Raw genomic sequence first — 20,542 nt, forward strand, 5'->3', positions numbered from 1 at the left:
AATAAAAAAATAATAATAATAAGAAGAAGAATAATCCTTAGAAGAACAATAGGGCTCTTCGCCCCTTCGGGCTTGAGCCCTAATAATAATAATAAACAAAGCAGATACAAGAGGGTCCTCGCACCTCGGTGCTCGGGCCCTAATAAAAAACAAAGCAGATACAAGAGGGTCCTCGCACCTCGGTGCTCGGGCCCTAATAATACGTAATGATAGTAATAATTATAATTATTGTTGTATGATCACCCCTTAGGGAAATTGCTTTTAGACACAGTAGTCACGTATTAAATTTTAGCCGTGTAATATTTTACACTCTTGTAACTTCCCTTGGTACTTATTTGACTGTGCATCTAATTTGCTTTGTTAATATTTTAAAATATACACAATTGTATATGTTTGAACAACAATAAATGCAAATTAAAAATTCAATGAAAAATAAAATTTGTAACATAACCATATATTAATGACATCTTTGTCGCAGTAAAGCTATTCCGCTTTCAGTTCATTGTGTTCATTGTGCTAGCGACAGAACAGGAAGTGATGCAGTGCGCATGTTCAAACGGTCGCGGCAGATTTGGCGTTTGGTTTGAATGGGTTACTTCAGCGACCGAGACAAACACGCGAGGGAGAGCAAATAATACTATAATGTAGCGCAAAAATGGCCGATATATCTAACCTGGCGGGGTTAGGCTCCGATCCGTCCGGAGAAATAGACTCCTCCGTCTCCTCTGCGAGCAACAGAAGTTTGCGTTTGGCAGAAAAAGAAAAGAGAAAAGGCGAGGCGGATCCCTTCGGTCTCGCGGTGAAGTATTTGTCTCGGGGTAAGTGCAGCATAAAACATTATAGAAACGGATTACAAAAGCTATTTTAGAGTGTTACAATTTAACAGTAGGGACGTTCTTTTTTCATGAATTGTTTATTTAGTTATTTTGTTTTTGTTCCTTTAGTAACTCTTACAACGACTTCAAGTTTGTTAAGGTCTTTTGTTTATCTGTGTAAGGGTGTAGTAGTCACCAGATAGCAGATACTGTATCACTAGGTGTGATGATATCTGTTTACATGTATTGCTGAATGTTACAGTGGAAGCTGGCACAGTAGTCCGAGGGAATGATGAGCTGGAGAGGAATCTGGTGAGGGTGGAGACAGTGGCTCTCAGTAAGGGTCTTCCTCCGGAGCTCATCACAATGCTGCTGGACTTGGCTTTAAGCCTCAATGCAGGTGATATAATTATTAGGGGATGCACAGGTTTCTTCAGCTGTATGTGTTTATGAGCAGGAATTCCTCATGAGAAGCATTATCTTTAGTTGTTTATGGCACAGATGATTAAATTCTGTTCATCCGACAGGAACTGCGAACTGTACCCGTGTGCTGAAGTTTCTTGTACCTGCCACAGTAGTGCCGCAGGAGGCCATCGTAAAGGGGCTGTCATGGCTGTGTGTAGGGAAAATGCCAATGAATGCACAGGTGAGGGCTGTTGATTGTGTCTGGTCATTAGTGAAATGGCTGTCATTTGCTTTTGCTTCATAGGTATCAAAATGAGGTATCGGAAATGAAAATTAATACTAAATTCTATTTATTCTATATATGTTCATCAAAATATTATAATGTCTCAGTCCTATGGTGGAATGACAGACTTCTCTGAGACTTTGAAAGTTATTTAGTCCCCACCAGTGTTGGGTATAGTTACTTTGGAAAGTAGTTAGTTAGGTTACAACGTTACCATCAATTAAAAGTAATCAGTTATGATACAGCGTTACCTATTCATAAAAGTAACGCGTTAGAGTACTCATGCGTTACCAAAAATTAAAAGCCGTTTGCAGCGGCTCACACACGACAGACATAGCCCCCGGCCCCTTTAAATGCACCTAGAAGTCGTGACTCCCGACAATGAATACCGTCAGTCATCCGACTAAATTAACACTGCAGGATAACAATAACAGGAAAGACAGTCAGCAATCGGCTATTCCACATGGCGTTTTATTTACTTATTATCACAGAACATATTATTAATCAAAATTCGCACCTAACGTTACCCAGCCCGGGTAGCCTAGGCTACTGTATATTATGAGCACCACAAGATAACTCCTGATTTTTCTTTAACTTTAAATAATGCAGTTATCAAAGTACAAGTATGCTTACTTGTAAACACAACCTTAAACAGGCTTGCAGATTTAAATCCATTTAGAAATGATGAACAACCAGCCAGCCAATGATCTAACAGAAATTAACAGCTGCCTGTCAAACAAAAATGATAACAAACCAAATTAAATCCTTCACTGCCACACAGGCAAATGACAAATCGCTTAATAGCCAAACTAATTATTATTAAAGTGTCACTCACAGTCACAAGCCTAAATTCGCTTTAACACAGTCCTCTTACATGTACATGTAGTGATTAAAACGTAGCGTTGAATTTGAGGTAGAATTTTTGGCGGTTGACAGAAGCTTTTCACCAAAGCAGAGTGTGCATTTTACCGTTATGTTCTTTTCTTTTTCGTTGACAAATTGAAAATAATGTGCGTACTTCCATAAACCAAACGCTGTCCTCTCTGCTATCTTGCCGGGAGTTCAAAAAAAAAAAAAAAAAACCCCACACACAGGGTCAGGTGCAGGGCACAGACGCATCACAGCCATTGACTTTACGATCGCAGAGCTTCGGCTCCGCTGATACTGTACATCCGCAGGTGGCACAGTAGACCTAGTCCTACTGTCTGACAAAAAGCAGGCTGCAGTCGGGATTTTCCTTTCCTTAAAATAACGGATTACTTTTTTTTTTTTTTTAAATAACGAAGTTACTGATTACTTACGCACGAAACTAACGCGTTAAGTTACACATTTCAGGAAAAAAGTAATTAGAGTACTCTAACGCGTTACTTTGTAACGCGTTACCCACAACACTGGTCCCCACCCCTGCAGGCTTGATTTCATCTGACTTTTTTTTTTTTTTTTTATGCATCACCTTCATCTCAAAATCCAATCTACACCCATTGCATAGAACCAAGTCTTTTTTCTGTCCCTGTCGGAATCTGTCACTGCTTCTGTTTCTTTGCTATCTTTGAACACTTGGTTCATATCTTGTCTTTTAAGGTTCTCTTTGTCCGCTGGGTGCTCACTGTTTTTGACCTGATTGACTGCAAAGATGACTTGAGATCCATTTATGGCTTCATTTTCAGCTTTGTGACAGAAGAAAATCTGGTTAGTTGTGCTTTGCAAAGTGTTTTATTTATTTATTTATTTTTTTAATTTAGGATATTCCCAGGTTTCGGTTTTCAAATTTATTTACTAGGCTAATTGTATTTTTTCCTTCCAGTGCCCTTTTATTTGCCACTTGTTGTACCTTTTAACCATGCGGGAACATGGTGAGTTGTTGACTAAGTGGTTTCATTTTTTTTTTATAAATGTTGTAAGAGTCTTACATGATGTTATTTGCTTGTTATTCTGATTTTTATTTTCCACTTTCGTAGTTCACCCATACAGAGTCAGGAAACTGTTGGATATTCAGGCCAAAATGGTAAAGACTCCATCTATTAAATATTAAAATAAATGCCTCCACATCCTTTATTATAAACATAGCTTAACTGTAGTGCTAGAGAATGTTTCTTGTAATTGGATGTTTCATTTCACAAGTACTTTGTTTTCTCCCATTTTTCCTATTAGGGTAGACAACCATTTCTCACACAACTTTTAGCACTCTACAAAGTGTTCCGACCAGACCTAGTGACGCTCTCTCTTCCATCAAGAGTGAGGGTTAGTGTATTGTAGTCATTACCGTTTTTTCCAACAGAGCTTTGTTCCTCTGCCAGGTGTTTCAGACTCTTAGACCAAGCAATTTTTTGCTTTTCAGACTGGATTCAAGAATCACAACTCCACCTGGAAAGTGGCTCTTAGTGCTGTGCAGAGGAAAAACAAGGGTGCTGTTTTAGTTGACCTGAGCCTCAGCCTGGGTCTGAAAGAGAAGCCATCCTCCAGAAAGCGGGTAAGATGTCATCTTTGTAATACTGTAAAGAGCATTAGAGAACGCTGACTTGTCAACTAAAGGGTGTTTTTAAAAATTAAAATTTTAACAGATTTTAAAACACTAGACTTGCCTAAAAGCTGGGCATCATATACTAAATGATGCAGGCAGAATCACATGCTACCAGACTTTCAAATTGGCCTAAACACAGTGCACCTTGTTTCCAGGAGACCAATGACCAAATTTGGATGTACTACATCCATCATGTTTTTATGTTGTTACATATGTTGTTACAGTTACATGACTTACCATTGCTAGGTGTGTCCTTTCACAATGAAATTAACAAATTCTCTCCTGTGGCCTCATCCTGACATCGTCAATAATAGTAGGCCATTTAGGTACTTTTCACCTACTGAATTAAAGTAAAATTGAAAGTGAAGTAACGTGTCGTGGGCCAAGTTTGGTGACCCATTCTTGCAATTTGTGCTCTGCATTTAATCCATTCAAGTGCACACACACACACACATTGTGAACAAACACCCGGAGTAGTGGGCAGCCAACCTTCGGGTTGTAAGTCAGACTCGCTAACCATTAGGCCACGAATGTCCCACATGAATACTATGAATTTGAACATACTATTTTCCAAAACTTTTTTTCACTACAACTTATTGTGCAAGTAGACATTATGACTTATGATGACTTAAAAAGTTTTTGACTCCTCCAGACTGGAAATTGGGGCAGAATCCTGTCCTTGTATATTCCAGTCTTAAATAGGCAAGTTCTGATATTATATGACTGAAAATGTATCAGTTACTCTATAAACTGAATGTATTTATCTAATGTCCACAGAAACTACATCATCTAACAATACCTCCCTTGAGCTCGGCATTCGACAGCAACTCCAACAAGAAGGCGTTCCGTCTGCAGGAGCTCCGTTCCTTCAAAGAGCTACTGGAGAACATCCACAATATAGAGGTAATGCACATGTCCTTTACTTGACTTGTAGTATAATAGGATATAGATTTTTGGGCTCTTTTTAAATGCAAAATGCCATATTGCATAATATTCATCAAATTTACAGGGATTTGCACTACTGTTGTTTGGCCACTTGGTGGAGCTAAGCCTTCACAAGACTGATCAGTGAGCATGTCATCAAGTCTTCTATCAAATTGATATTGCTGCAGAATCTGTCTCAGTAGTCAAGTTTTTCAGATGTAAAATAAAATGTTCGGCTTGTTTAATGTTCATCAACACTGTCGCGTCTGTAAGTACTAAACTATATTACACTCTCAATTGGCAAGTCATAACATTTTTACAGATCGGACCCACTGACCTTATAAGCCTTATTTAATCTCTTTTATGGTTTTACTTCACAAAATGAATATTGTCATAGTGTCCCTGCACCACTTTTTAGGGTAATTTTGCAGTCTGCATTAGGAAAGGATTGAGGAAGAAGCTGGTGGAGTCAGTCATCTGGAAAAAAACAGTTCATTTGTGGCCATGGGGAAAGATCATTGATTCTTTCTCACTGTGGCAACCCCATCATTAGAATCAGTCATTTCTCAGATGAATGATACATTTGCTTGTTAATTACAGAAAGACTCAGCCATGTCCGTTGTCAATCTGTCACTTAGTTTTATTTATTTATTATTTGTTGAAGTCCCATATTGTGAGGCAGCTGTTTGTAGACTGACACAAATTACAGTGTTTGAAAAGAGTGAGAATGTAGAATGGTGGAATGTGTTTCATCTAAACTGTTGTAGTAGACTGTCAGTTTCAGTAAAGGTCTCAAAGGAGCCAGAAGTATGGCTGAATTGGTTTATTTGCCTCCAGCTGTTTTGACAGCTCTTGGTTATGATATACTGTCTCAACGTTGTGCAGATGCATGTTGTTTAGCATATAGCACCTTCATGTTAAAATCATACCTTGTTTTTAGCTGCCTGCCCAGATGGGTTCGCTTCTGGGATCAAATCTGGCTCTGCACTACCTGGACTGTGTACAGGATGAATCTGCCTTCCTGCGCCTTAACTTTTGGCTTGGACACTCATTGCAAGAGGGTACCTTTTTCATGTTATAATACCAAACCTTTTCAAGCTTATCTAAAGCCTCTCCCTGCCTTTGTAGTTCCCATTCAAATTCCAGTTCAGTAATATAATGCAGTTTATTGTATGTTTTGGGCAGAGTTTTTACTATGTCCTGTGGATGGAAGTTCTGACAACACTTCTGAAGCCTGCCGCTTCCTGAGCACCATCCTCTTTTCACAACAGTTCCTTCAGGTACAACCAAGCAACAGAAGACAAGTTTTACCCAATAGGAAATTAACCTTAGCAGCCTCAAGGTTGGATGTTTAATATTAGAAAGATGTGGCAGTTTATTCCACAAACCTCAGGACATCTATCAGTCATGTTTTCTGCCTTGCTCTCTTTCTCTTCTGCATTCCTGAATGATCTCCCCACTTGTAAAATCCCACATTGACAGGTTTTATATTTGTGCATTGCTCTCAGGAGGGATTCTCCAGCACAGAGAGTTTTCTTTATAAGTTTCTGAGTGTGTGGGACGGCTGTCTACTCCGGCCGCAGATTCTGGATCTTCTAAGTGACATCCCCTTGATGCCAAGCTTCTGTAAGTGTCCCAATTACCTCTGCTGCAACCAGAGGAATTCAAGAATTCCCATTTCTGCTCTCGTAACTTCAAGCCACTAAATCTGCATTTGTTGATTTAGTGGCTTTTTATTTTTGTGAAATGCATGTAGTGTTCTAAAAGATGAACCGTCCTTACCTCTAATGATAATGGCATTTTTACATTGTTTATTGATCAAATAAAATATTTAGTTTTTCTTCAGCATTTTATTGGTCAGTGGAAGTAAACCTAACCAAACCTTTCGTTTCTTCATCTATAGACATGCATAAACTTCTATTTGAGCCACTGAAGCAACTTTATTTTACATCCACTGTATTTTTCAAGGTTTGTATGTTGTTTCTCTTTCTTTCTGTTTGTTTGTATCAAGCACGAGCATGACCGTGTGAGCCAGGATGTCAATGAATGCTTAAATCGTTCAGACATAAGTGAATTACTCATTCTACACAAAGCCGTGGCATCTTAACACTTCCTGGGATGTTATTTGAGTGGTGTTGTGATTAAGCTCACAGCAGTTGAAAGCCGGATTTAATTTTTTTCACTCTCATCTGAATGTGCCTTTTCACATTGTCCTTCTCACAGTGTAGTGTCATCGAGTGTCTGAATAGCATGCTGGTGAAGTGGCTGACATGGCATTCAGTCAGCGCATCGGAGGGCGGCTTGGACATCAGTCTTAACAGCAACAGCACCATGTGAGTATACCAAAAATATGAAAAAAAAATCAACAGTTTTTAATTAGTCATCAACACATTTTCACAACCTATTTAAAAAATAAACAACTTTTCTTTTTGCTCCGAGAAAATGGTATTAACCAATAATAATATAGCCAAAAATGCTTAAATCAGGGTTTCCGTGGGGTCAGCTGTCCACGGTAGTCCTTAAGAAATCAGCAGAATAAACAGTTTTTTAAAAATAAACTTCTGACTTTAAAGGCTGAAATGTAAAATTATTCATTTTATAAAACTTTGTTTTTGAGGAAACTTGTATCTGAACTGTAAATTCTGCTTTTTACAGTGATTTTATGGTATTATAGACATTGCCCTACCCTGCTCATATGGTGTTCATTTTATGTGTTCAGGTCTTAAAATAAACTTAAATTTGAGCTTAAAAATCTTGCAGAAACCCTGTAAATACTTATTCTCATCAATTCCTGATAAAACCCCAGCACTGTTTCCAGTTTAGTAGTCTTGGAAACATGTTGCTTTCTAGTATTTAAATAACTTGCAAATGCTGTTGTCTTTAATGTGACTTGCAATTTACAGAATCCACTGAAATCCACTTTTTAATGACTGTTGAAAACTCACTGCCTTGGAAAACATTGCAGAAATAATCTGAAGAAATGGGACCACACTCCAGTGATTGTACTCTTTAAAAGTCTTGCTTGAGGTTTACCACTGCAGATTTCTTTATATTTTATATTTAAAAGAGATCAATGAAATGCTTCTGTGGTCGGGCTCCGTCTGAACCTCGTTTACCCTAAAAGTGTTCTGTGGAACGGTGTGTAATGAAGTGCGGTGGATTTTTTTCCCTCTCCTGTCGTGTATTGCTTCTTATTCGCTGCTGATTTGGTTATTTTTTTATTACATTACTGAAGTGCACAGCTGAAGGAGAAATTATGATCAAGGGCAAAACCCTGTTTGACTGCGCCAGTGTGCTATGCATCAATGCAATACCCCCATTATTCCCTTTTTGCTTTGGGTCTCTGTGCTGTGCGAATTGTGTGGGTGCCAAGCATAGCACAAAGACACATCTGGTGTGTACTAGGTGTGATTTAGTTGATTTATTTTGTACATTCTGCAGGGAAAACTCATTTTTCACATGTTATTTTGTGTATGCTTTCAAAAAAGTGAGTGAAAAGAATAATGCACTCCCCTTCCTAGGACTATGACCTTGTCTGGCTTCATGGACTCTGTTATGGAGCTGGTTCGCTTTGTGGGACTGCTGGCATCTGAGGGACTCCGTCTGGAGAACTGCCATGTTCTTCTGCTCAACCAGACACTTGCTTTCTATGAGACGGTATACTCAGCTTTGATTAACTTAATTAACATGATGTTCTTGGCAAAGTGACATCAACCGAAGTTCCAGTCTGAGTTTTTCTAAGATTTATGTGCTGATTTTCGTCTAGTAGATTTAGTGCAACAAACCCTGCTGTTAATGTCTTTGTGCCAATGCAGACATTTTTTTTTTCTCGGGATGTCTAGGTGTGTGACATGTTTTTGAAGTACAGTTTGCCTCTGATCATCATGCCCCCCGGCTGGGGTTTTCTACCCAGCTCTCTTTGCCACAGACTCCATCAGCGTGGATAGGCTTGGCTACATCATGTACAGGTACTGAATTTGAGCTATAATAAGCTTTATGGGTCGTATTATCACTCTGGTAAATCCTACAGATTTTCTGCTTGAGATGTCAGCCTGGCCATGCTAGATTAAGGGTATCTTCTGGAACTTTTGGGTGAATGAGCTGGGTGAAGGGTGAGTTCCTCTTCATCGCATGTGTGGTTCCCATGGCAGTGGGACACCTGTGTGCTTCTGGCTAAACTGTGGGCAACAGCCTGAACCTTCAAATGCATTACATTGCCATGGCATGATGTCTGTAAGCAATAGATTAAATGAAGTATGAAGATTCTTTCATCTGCTTCGGCACACAAACCTTTCAGTGCTTCTGTGAAGACCTTAAAGGGAAAGGATCACTTGAACATCAAAAGTCTGCTTTTTATACACTATCATGCCAATATGGAAGTGTATCCAGCTGCTTTCCATATAATGAAAGTTGATGGGGATTAATAGTTTCAAGCTCCAAAAAAAGACTTGTGAGGAACAATTGTGTTAGGAACAGACCAACATTTTTGCCCACTTGTTCGCTAAGCTTTCATTTTAAGTGCATTACTATCATTGGCTTAACCCTGCTGAGGGAAAAGTCAAATTCTCAAATAAGTAAAATTATAATTAAGTTTACCAACATTAATTTCACAGCTGTAGTGTATATCTGACTTAAAATATCTTTTTAATATATGGAACAAATAACTCTAGTACAATATGTTAGCTTTATTATTAATATTCTGTTGTTATATCGTTTTCTCAGATACCGGAAGAATCTGACCTTGGCTAAGAAACAAGAGCAGCAGAGAGAGGTAATGAGGAAACTGTTATAAAATGAACACACAGCAAAGTCATGAAAAGCCAACTGTGTGTATTCAAGAGGTTTTGTGTCTGAATAATTTACTCATAATGGGTAAATTAGAAGGACCTTCAAGCTGTGCTTTTAAGAATTTACAATGAAGCTCCTGGAGGCTATTGCTGTAATCCTCAACTTACCTGCTGGGGATGAAAAGAGAAATTGAGTCTTCTTGATTGAAACCCAGTTAGACAAAGCATTGGCACTGGCATTGCAGTGAATAAAATGGCCAAATAATTTCATCACAGCATTACACTTTTGTCATTTAAAATATATAGGTGATTCTTGTCTCACACTCTAACCCATTAGATCCATTTAGTGGCACCAAGGTGTTATTGTACCACAACCATTCTGTGGAATTTGAATTTACACTTTGGGCTGAAAATGTGTCTTGACAGGTGTTGACTTATTCACTAGTTTCATGTGTAATATTTTCTCACATTACAGCAAACATTCCACATTAGCAGAAACACATACAAGGAGTTTAATCGGAACCTTCAAGCCATGGTGAACTCCATGTGGAACTCCTGGTGGTGCATCCCTGGTTCAGATATTGAGATCGACAAGGATCTTATCGCTCTGAGCAAAGTGGCAGAACCCTGGTGCCGTTTCGATCTCATCCACCACCCGGCGCTTTTCAGCTATGCCATCGAATTTCATCAGCGGGTGAGTGAGATATTCTCACACTAGTGACATTTAAATGCGTGAGAGTTTGTAATAGTACAGTGATGCTGGACTGTCATCTCATTTGGAGCGAAGGAAAGGAACTCCGCTGCGTAAGCTAATTAGATGATTATATTACATCAAGTGTAAAGCCTTGTGTCACTACTGGGGACAGGGCAGCCTCCGGTTTTCACTAATAACTTTAGGAATGGACAAGGAGATAAATGTGGTATTAATGTATCTTTTATAGAGGATCCATTAATACAGAATCACATTTTATTATTCATGGATGCTGTGTGAGACTGGAGTTTTCATCATCTTTAATAATACAAGTACCTTTTTTGGTCCGACTGCACCATTCAGCAGTGTACTACTGAGATTTAGAGCAAAGAGAAAACAATTAATATTTATGTGTTCTCTTCATCAGTGTTGGCCAGAGAGGAAGAACGTGGATCTTGGTTCTATAAAGGTATTAAAAAGTTATATAATTTCCTTTTTATTAAAAACTGCTTATTTCAGGTCAACATGAGAGCAAGTTTTTAATCAGTCATATTCTGTTGCAGTTTTCCACACCGTAACTCTTCTTTTCATGTTTGCAGATCGGGAAGTACTGGAACTGGTATATGGAGTTTCTCTTTAATCAAGGCTTTCGATGGCCTCAACAACTTTATTCGGACCAACACTGGGCATGGCTCCACGTTGAATAGTCAAGAAGAAGGGCAGCCCAATAGTCAGCCCTGATGCTGACAGGAAGTTCAGGTGTCAGTGGTGTTCATAAAACATGTATATATTTTAAAGTCATCCTCCATAAGAGGGAGAAAGTAACCGCTTGCAGAACTGTAAATATTAAATGTACATTACAAGCCATTTTGTTACTTTCCAGTCTTTTCTATAGTGTTGTGTATATTTTTATCCCTTTTTTGCTTTTTATCTTTTGTGCTTTTTGTGCGAAAAAAAACAAACATTGTGATAAATCCCCAATATTTGAAAAAAAGACTGCATTTTACCGGCATCTATAAAAAAATCCCATTATTTATAACACTTTAAAACTGATGGATTAATAGTCTTGTTTTTTAATTCATGTAAATCAAATGGGCTATGTATCTTTGATCCACCTGACATTAAAATAAATCCTTTGTTCTCAGATCCAGCATGAGGTAAAGCAATGAGGTGCAGGCTTTTGCAATGTTTTGTAAATGATCAACTTGACATTTAACTGGACTTATTTGGGGGACCTACTAACTTGCAGTGATTTAGATCTATTGTGAGATATTTGTTTTAAATCTGTTTTTAACATTTAAAAATGCATTGTTTTACTGATAAATCTATTTATAAATATTAATTTTTTTTAAATGCTTATTTATTGAATTTAGCATGCGCAATTAGCCATTTTTAATAGGGTGTTTTGCTGCAAAGACCTCAAAGTAGATTTAATGTGATTTTAATGCAAAGGATAAACATCCTGCATATCACTAAATCAAACCCTATAAAGACTGCTTCTTTAAAAATTAATCATATTTTGTAAATAAACACTAAGCATCGCCCAGGTAACTTGGTTCAAGTGCATCCTAGGAAATCTCAGCATCAAGGCAGTGTGAGCAAAGCTCAACGGCTTACGTTGTACAGCCCGTCCCATAAATGTGAGCGCTTTCAACTCTGCGTGACATGTCGTCGTGTTTTATGAAGGGCTCTGGAGATGCCTCGCGACGATATGTCCCCTCTCTGGTCCGAGCTATTTTCAGCGCGAGCGCGTCACGATGCCGTCCAGCAAACTTCATCTGGAGTGAATGAAGAATACGCGCACACCTCCGGGATTATAGCTCATGCGTTATCATGAATTGAGGCAGGTGCACAACTTCAAACGATGAATTCTGCGAGAGCTAAACTGAGTGATCTACCTCGCTCGGCTGATGTCCTTATTCTTGTATGAGAGGTTATTCGTTCATCCTCGTCTGCCCGATCATCACTTCTCCACTCTCATCCCGCAGCTTTCCTCTTTTCATCTGAGCGTCCGTCTCAAATGGAAATCTGAAGTGCTCCACTTTCGCAGTTTCTCACCTTTCAAAGAAAAAGGTAGGACTTTATTTGCTGTACCTGACAAGTGTGCCGTGACGATGGTTAGAAACGGTACATTGACGCGAAGCCTCTATCAGTTTAGAGACGCGAGATAAATCAAGCTTGTGATGTCCGTTATTATTAATGCAAACTCCTCGATTGGTGGTTTTTAGAAAGGCCTGATGTGGACTGCCTTTCTTGTCAAACCGGTTGACACGTGAAGCCAGTGAAGCAGATCTAGTGGTTTATCATCTTGTCCGATGCTCTATTAAGAAAAATATGACGGAAGTGTCGCTTAAATTACGACAGTCATCAGCCGGTGACTTTATGAGCTGAATTAAGCGTGTCTGTGTAACCTGTAGGAACGGTAATCGTAAATAATTAAGGGTTCTAGTTCAGATTCTTATCGATTCCTCTTTCATTAACGTTGGCTGTTCTTTTAGTACTTTTGAGGAAGAGAGATTTATAGGGCAAAGAAATGCAATTCCTATTAGGCTACATTGTCCTCATCCGTCTGTTGGCGTGTAAGATGATTTCGGGTTCAGAACAGGTCTAACGTTAACTTAGAAGGAAATACACAATTCTTGCAAAGTGTTTTACGTTTTTTTTTAAGGGAATGATTGGAAGGCAATGTAAATGGAATCATTAGTTGTTGTTTTTTTTTTTTTTTCATTTTAAAATATCGAATATAACCGTAACAAATCTCGTGTAGTTTTATGAAATCTAACGACTTTAATGTACAATATGATCTCTGGTAACGTTAGGCTATTCAGAAAATAGTCTCGTACTAGGCCAATTTTAATTAAGCTATGCTTAGTCTTTTTTTATAGGTAGGTTTACACGGCATATGATTATATATTCGTTCGTTTGTAATTCAGACAACACCTTGGTGACAATGTATGATTTTGATTCCAGTAAAAAGAACCGATTCATATGAATCATTCCTCTGAATTCGTTCTAAATAAGAACGGTTCACAAACTTTTGATATTTTTTGTTGTTGTTCACACCCCCTGGAAATGTTTCTTGCTGCATTTCTTTGTTTTTACTGTGCAATTAGTAGAATGCAGTCACTCCTCTCTTCTTTCCAGGCAGACAGTGCTTCACATTTTAAAAATGAAATGAGTGTGGGTTTTGGCATTTGTCTCCGAATCACGTTCATAAATTTTCAATGTTGTGGCACAGTAGTGTAATATGAGGTTGAAGCTTCTTTAAAAGCACTATTGTGACTCATGCTTTGATGTTTTTTGAAATGCAGACAGCCTTTGGAGCTGGTGGCAGTTCATGCTGAACAGCCACAAAAAGAGGAAAAGTAATAAGTGTCTATCCCTATCTGAGTGTTAGATAGACCGTGATCCTGCTGAAATGATCAAGAGTCATCACTCTGAGTTATCAGCTCATCCTCTTTGTTATTCACATGAGTCATTCAAAGTTTATGCCACTGTCACAGTCCTCTTCCCCTTTTCTTACCCCTGTCCTTTTTCTTTTTTTTTAGACCATGTAAGTTCACCCTTTCCCTTGCGGTCATATTCAGGGTTAAGGAACACAAGAAACCTGGAAAGGAGACGTCAAAGTCATGAATTGGGAACCATGAAATTTCAATCATTTTGTGCAACCTGAAAATACATTTACCAATCATTCAAACTTTATTCCTTAGTCACAGTCCTCTTTCTTTGTTCTTCCCCAAATCATACATGTCCATTCCCTCGCTTGCAGTCGTCAATGTGAATATGTGATGAACAGCGAGTGTTGTGAGATGACACAGTTTTGAATGCACTTTGAAATGTGATTTGACAAGAACATTTATTGGTACAGTGCGTGCCACTACACCTCTGAATTGTAACTGATTTTCTTGGTGATTTGTTTTCCCTCTGCACATCATCAGCATGTACTTTTGGACTACATTATTTATTTGCTCAGACAGCGCCTTGTACGCAGAACTAGCAGGGGAAGTTTACCTTGTTTTTTTGTTTTGCCTCACTTAGAGGAGTGATCTAAAAATGTCAGGAGTTATGGCGACACAGATTCGGCAAGAGAGAAACTTTCTTGAGCGTGTTCAAAGTTCGGTTTGAAGGTTCTGTGTGCCATAATTCAATACGTTTTATATAAACTAGGTTTGCATTTCCTGAAGGAAATGCCAGTGCTTGTAATGCAGAAAAGAATAGCATTAAGAACAAGTTTTGGGACTACAACAAACCCCTAACTAGAATGTTTGATGAGTATCAATACAGTGCCTTGCCAAGACCATGATAAACAAATCTGTGAAGTTTCTTCTAGTCTTGCAAGTTCCTCAGGTGCGGACCATATTATGTTGGTTATATAAATTTGTAATCTTGTTTATCTCCAGTCTGGCTTTTGATGTTTTCGCCGGCAATCCCAAGGCCTCAGTTTGCCTTTGCCGTGATCGGATATATGAACCAGTAGTCAAGGGAAAAGGCAAATATGACTCTGAGCCTATAGAGTTGAAAAGCGGAGTCACGTCCTCAGTCATCGCAATCACTCTTGACTGGCAGCAGCCTCACCAGTGGCCCCATCCCCAGCTATGATGGAATAAAGCATTTTAGTGCTGTGAGAAACATCTTGGTAATGGAACGTGTCGACAGAGTTGCGCCTTTTGATGAGCGTCTTTCTGTGCTTTCCCCTGGCCTTGAGACACATTCTGCTCTCTGGTCGTGAAAAACAGGCCAATCACCCCCCTGTTCCTTTCCATCATCCACGTGCTGAGTTGAAAGGATGAGCAGACAGAAAGAGGCGCAAAGAATGAGGATAGAAAAGCAATTTGCTAACTCCATAAATCCAGCCACCTAGGGTACCTGACCCCAGAGATAGAAGCAGGAGGCCATTATTTAAACTCGGGTAACCAATGCTCTCCTATTAACATTGAAAGGGCCGGTGTCTGCTGCTTGTCTGCAGCGGCACATTTATGCGTTTTATTTACTGCCTTGTACCGCATCATGCGTAGGGCTCCTTGAAACCAGCTCAGATTGAAACTCAGAAGCCGCCCCCTTAATATGGATTGATAAGGGTACTCTGTTTGTCTCCACCAGTTGGAACAGGATGTTAAATTAAAATAAAGGTGATGCCCAAAGCCTGTTTTCTGTTGTTTGAAATGGTTATGTGTGTGTTGGTTGTAGAACGAAATGGATGCAAAAACTAAACAAAAAAGCACATTTTGTGGGGGTGGTGTGGTGCAGTGGTAACGCTCAGGTCTAGTGACCAGAAGCATGTTGAATCGATTCATTTGTGATGCATACAACGAGTTATCACCTTTGTACCTCATAAGACTATTCTGGAATTCACTTTGAATAAAAGCATCTGCTAATTAACTTATTTTTTTGGACTGTGTAAGTACTATAAAACTGTTTGGAGTCTTTAAGCTGTTAAGTCTTAAGCTCATCAATGCTTCAATTATTTATGAAAAAAAAAATGGTGCAACACGATCCTTCAGAAATCATTCTCATGAGTTGGTATGGTGCTTAAAAATATTTCTTTATTATAATCAGTGTTTCTGTTGCTTAATATTTTTGTTCTAATTGTGATGCATTTAGATTTTTCTTTACTACTACTACTAAAAGTCAAGTCAAGTCACCTTTATATAGCGTTTTAAACAAAATACATTGCGTCAAAGCAACTGAACAACATTCATTAGGAAAACAGTGTGTCAATAATGCAAAACACAGTAATTTCAGTTGATATTAATCATAATAGTGTAATAAAATTAAAAGTATTGCTTTTCAATTAATTACTTGCTAGTCTATAAATTACTAATAATTTATTAAGGGGGGGGGGGTGAAATGCTCCAAAAAGTCTTTAGTTTTATTATATACATAAGAGAAAGATAGTCTGTACCGATTTTTCCCGGAAAAAACACGACCGGCTGGAGGCGTGACGTGCGGGCGGAGCTAAAGAATCACGAGCGCCAGTAGGCTTTTGCGTTGAGAGCGTTTGGAAGCTGTGACATTAGCCGTGAGGGAAAAACCATCATCCAAAACAAACCATGGCTAACAGTTAGATTCAGCCGTTTATTTATGATCCAGAATCAGATCCCGAGGCTGAAACTGAACGAGAGCAGCAGCAGCAACGATTCGCTCCGAGCGGGGCTCGAACCCAGGTCTCCGATGGGAGGCGGACGCACTAACAAGGAGGCAGAGATATTTTAAGCAGTTTTACTCACCGCCTGCACTTCCAACACACGATCGTGACCCTTTTTCGTTGGGATTGCATCATCCTTAAGAAATAAACGATACGCAAATCCGTCGTCAAACTGGGCCTTGTTTGTAAAACAAGCATCTTCGAAATGCAGGGAACAAACAAAAACACTTGCACAACTCCGTTGATGCTCTGTAAAAATAAACTCCATCCACTGGTCCCTTAATGCTGTTTTTTTTTGGTAATCTGTGCAGGGTTGTCTTGCCCTGGCAACCAAAAACACACTTCTTTTGTGACTTTTTCGCAAAACTCTCGCTCTGATCAGTGATTCGCTCTGATCAGAGAAATGTCTATGCTCAGCCTCGCTATACGGGAGCGCGCGGCATCTAACGTCACACAGAGCCATACTCGAAAAAAACTTTCCGAAACTTGTGACAAACCGGAAGGAGTATTTTGGGAACAAAAATACTCCTTCAAACGTACAACTTAATTTTTGAAACTTTGTCAATGTTTAGCATGGGAATCCAACTCTTTAACAGTGTAAAAAACTCAGTACGCATGAAATAGCATATTTCACCCCCCCTTTAATGATTTTCCTTAAAATCTAATGATGAAATTTTTTCTGAGGAACCCAAATGTGGTTACTTATGGCGGATTGTCCAGGCTGCTCATTTCCACCACCAGTAAGTGAATGGTGACCACAGCTGACAAACAGGATTTTACATTTACAGTACCTTAATAATTTAGCAGATGCTTTTATCTAAAGCGACTTACAAATGAGGAGCAATCAAAGACTTGAAAATGATAGAAGCATTTAAACCAACCAGAGAGAAACAATATATAAGCGATGTGGCAGTAAAGTTTTTTTTTTTCTTTTAATTAAAAGTAGACCGAAAAAAATACAATAGATAGCTAGTGTTAGAGGGCCAAGTATTTTTTTTATAATAATAATAAAACAAGTAGTTAGAAAATAAAAAGAATAGAGAGTGCCACTTTTTTAAGGGGTCATATGATGCAATTTTCTAATTTTCCTATCTCTTTGGAGTGTTACAAGCTCTTGGTGAATAAAGACGATCTGTGAAGTTGCAAAGACTAAAGTCTCAAATCCAAAGAGAGATTCTTTATTAATGTTAACACTTGTCTACGCCCCCTTGAAACGGCTCGTTCTAACATGCCCCCACATATATACATCAGTATGTGGGAAGATTTGCTTCTTGCCGCCCAGATGTTCACTTAAAGAAAGAATGCATACCTTTTATTCTCGTTGTAATATTGTTATTGCCCCTCCACCATGTCATATAGATGCTTTGTGTTTCACTGTGAAAGTGAAACTACTTTGGCCTTCCAAAAGAGGACTATATCCGTGATGGTCACTGAGGAAATACATCAGCTTTGTACTGTTCATCGCAGAGTCGGCTTTCACCATGGACGAAGTGGTGTCCAGCCCGGGTCGTCTCATGTGGTTGCTGCAAGACCAAGGTACGCTTCTTCATAGAATCCGCCTGCCACACCATTCTCAAGCCGCCTGCCTCTGCTCATTCAAGTCGGCTGTGGCTCACTCAAGACTGTGGTGTGTGATGTTGTTCCGTTGAGAAAGCGAAACTACTTTGTTTTTGCCTTCCAAAAGAAAATGCTACTAGAAATCATGTTTGTAATGGGTTTTATGTTTTTGTCTCATCGCTCCGGCCGGACAAGGCTTCACAATATGTTAAGAGGCATAACATTTCCGTCTCGGAAATACACATACCTGTGAAATACCTACATTTCCGTCTCTCTCATTCAGAGAGATGAGACTTGTGAAAATTGATGGTTTCAGAAGGCGGGGCATAGAGGAGAAGCAGTAATGTACAGTATGTGTAAAATGTTTTTTTTTTCTTTCTTAAACCGCATAAACATGTTTAATCTGTAAAATTTATGATAAAAAAAGAGCTGGCACCTGTGGTTGCCAGAATTCTACTGTAAAAAATGTGGAAATTACATTTTAGTCTTTACCTTAAATTTACAGTTAAATACTGTAATTTCGTTAACTGATAATGTTAATATACCAACCTATAGAAGTACTGAAAACTGTTTTGTACCTTTGTAATACACTGATAACCACCAAAAGCAAGTGATGATGAGTAAGTCACATGGTGAACCAAAGCCCATTACAAGTACCTTTTAAATAATAACATGTATAGAAGGTGCACAGTCTCATTCACACAAGCACTAAACACCATCATGGTGAGACCCCTTAAAACTGAAATATGCAATGAACATTAATTTAACAACATTATATGTAACATACAATCCTAATAAACATAACAGATAAGAAAAAGAAAAACAAGAAGAAACATACACTCTAAAAACTGCTGGGTTAAAAACAACCCAATTTGGGTTATTTTGACAACCCAGCGCTGGGTCAAAAAGGGACGCCTGGGTTGTTTTAACCCAACCAGGGTTATCATATTTAACCCAGCCTGCTGGGTTGCCTTTTTATGGTTTAAAATGACTATATTGCAGGGGTTCAAAAACCAGAGCGGGTGTTTTTTATCACTGTATTTCAGAAGGAAAACTACTTTATTTAGAAAATGTTCGATATCATTTCGCATGTGCTTGATAAGGCAGCGTTTGTGAGCTCAGCACCGCTCTGCAGCCGTTACCGGAGAAACCTACCTCTCCCGCTCTTAGCGCCTCCTGCTGGCAGAAAATAAACTCGCAGTGTAGCCATGTGGGGAAACAATGCATTTCTACGTTAAAATTAACCCAAATTGAGCTAGGCATTAAACCTACAAATGTTGTTCATTTTAAATATCACTTTTACACACAAATAATAATTACCAAAAGGAAAATATTTATTAAAAACAAGAGAAAAGTCAAAAAGTAACATGTTAGAAGAAATGCAGAAAAGGATGGCATTAACAGCTACAGAATTCATAAACAAAGCATTGAACATTTGATGAATATAACTTAAGATCAAATTGGACTTTGTTCAATTGTATATATTGTATAAAAATATACGAAAACACATACAATAAATTTACAATTAGTTAGTTTTTTTTCCAACTATTCTGGCATGACAGTACACAATTTTTTAACAGACGCATGTGTGTGTGTGTGTGTGTGAAAGAATGTGAGCAGGTGTATGAATGACAGAGTGTAAACTTTTCTACTAAACAACACAGAAAAAGCATTTAACTTTTTTTTTTTTTACAAATTATACACTTACAGTTTGTTTCATAGTCCATGAATACAGATCATGCATCACGGTCAATTTTCATAATCTCTTTAGCATAACTGATGTAATCATGAAGAAACCCCATCAGCACAGCATGTGACATCTTCTACATCATCCAGGGCAGTGTCCTCCTTTAAAACCACTGCTGTTTAGGGGGAAAGAAGATTCTCCTCTCTGACCAGGATTCATCCAGTCACCGCCTGTTCTTCATCAGTGGCCTAAGAGAAACACATTTGAAAATATTAAACATTTAATAAAACTATCCATTTTCAGGTAGAGGTGTATTCACATCTGTAAGGATAGGTAAATAATCGGTTTTAAAGTTTCAACACTTTGTGCGGTTGTTTAATGTCTCAGTCCACCACAGCTCTCATGAAGTCTATAATGGCAGCACTAATGTGAGGACATGCGATATTGTTTGAATAAATATCGCTTTCAGAAAGCTTCTTTACTGAAACATTAAAACAGACATGACATTCACATACCTCACAATATTCATGTACATGGAGGGCTGCGCTTCAAACCGTTAGTACACCAAATAATTAAAATGTTCATAATTTACTCTCCCCATGTTTTTCCAGACTCATACAAACTCTGTTCATTTTTTGGAAAACATATGAATATATTTAATATTCTCTTTTTGTGTCCTCCATTGCTGGTCTGGGAGACCAATATTTTATTTTGAACATACATGTTT

General features: G+C 38.5%; 2 protein-coding genes across 5 annotated transcripts in view; both read left to right on the plus strand.

The window, feature by feature from the left end:
* Positions 1–531: 531 nt before the first annotated feature.
* LOC113114114 (centromere protein I) lies at positions 532–11,570 on the plus strand. The gene is given in 22 exon segments (XM_074559950.1): positions 532–818; positions 1,078–1,215; positions 1,343–1,461; positions 3,085–3,192; positions 3,308–3,356; positions 3,462–3,508; positions 3,655–3,744; positions 3,842–3,973; positions 4,802–4,927; positions 5,889–6,009; positions 6,134–6,228; positions 6,457–6,574; positions 6,852–6,916; positions 7,172–7,281; positions 8,470–8,605; positions 8,791–8,835; positions 8,837–8,916; positions 9,671–9,719; positions 10,211–10,429; positions 10,854–10,895; positions 11,026–11,073; positions 11,075–11,570. Coding segments are annotated over 22 exon segments (2,193 nt in total). The 5' UTR covers positions 532–655; the 3' UTR covers positions 11,168–11,570.
* Positions 11,571–12,084: 514 nt separating this feature from the next.
* Positions 12,085–20,542, plus strand: part of LOC113114112 (dystrophin-related protein 2-like) — a 131,961-nt gene continuing 123,503 nt past the window's right edge. For 3 of the 4 annotated variants that reach the window (XM_026280860.1, XM_026280859.1, XM_026280861.1), the window contains exon 1: positions 12,085–12,499. In XM_026280860.1, the coding sequence (XP_026136645.1) occupies positions 12,337–12,499 (163 nt within the window). In that variant the 5' untranslated portion in view covers positions 12,085–12,336. The remainder of the gene's footprint in view (positions 12,500–20,542) is intronic. The other variant, XM_026280862.1, reaches the window with a different exon arrangement.

This window comes from Carassius auratus, chromosome 14 (genome assembly GCF_003368295.1).
Source record: "Carassius auratus strain Wakin chromosome 14, ASM336829v1, whole genome shotgun sequence".
Classification (NCBI taxonomy): domain Eukaryota; kingdom Metazoa; phylum Chordata; class Actinopteri; order Cypriniformes; family Cyprinidae; genus Carassius; species Carassius auratus.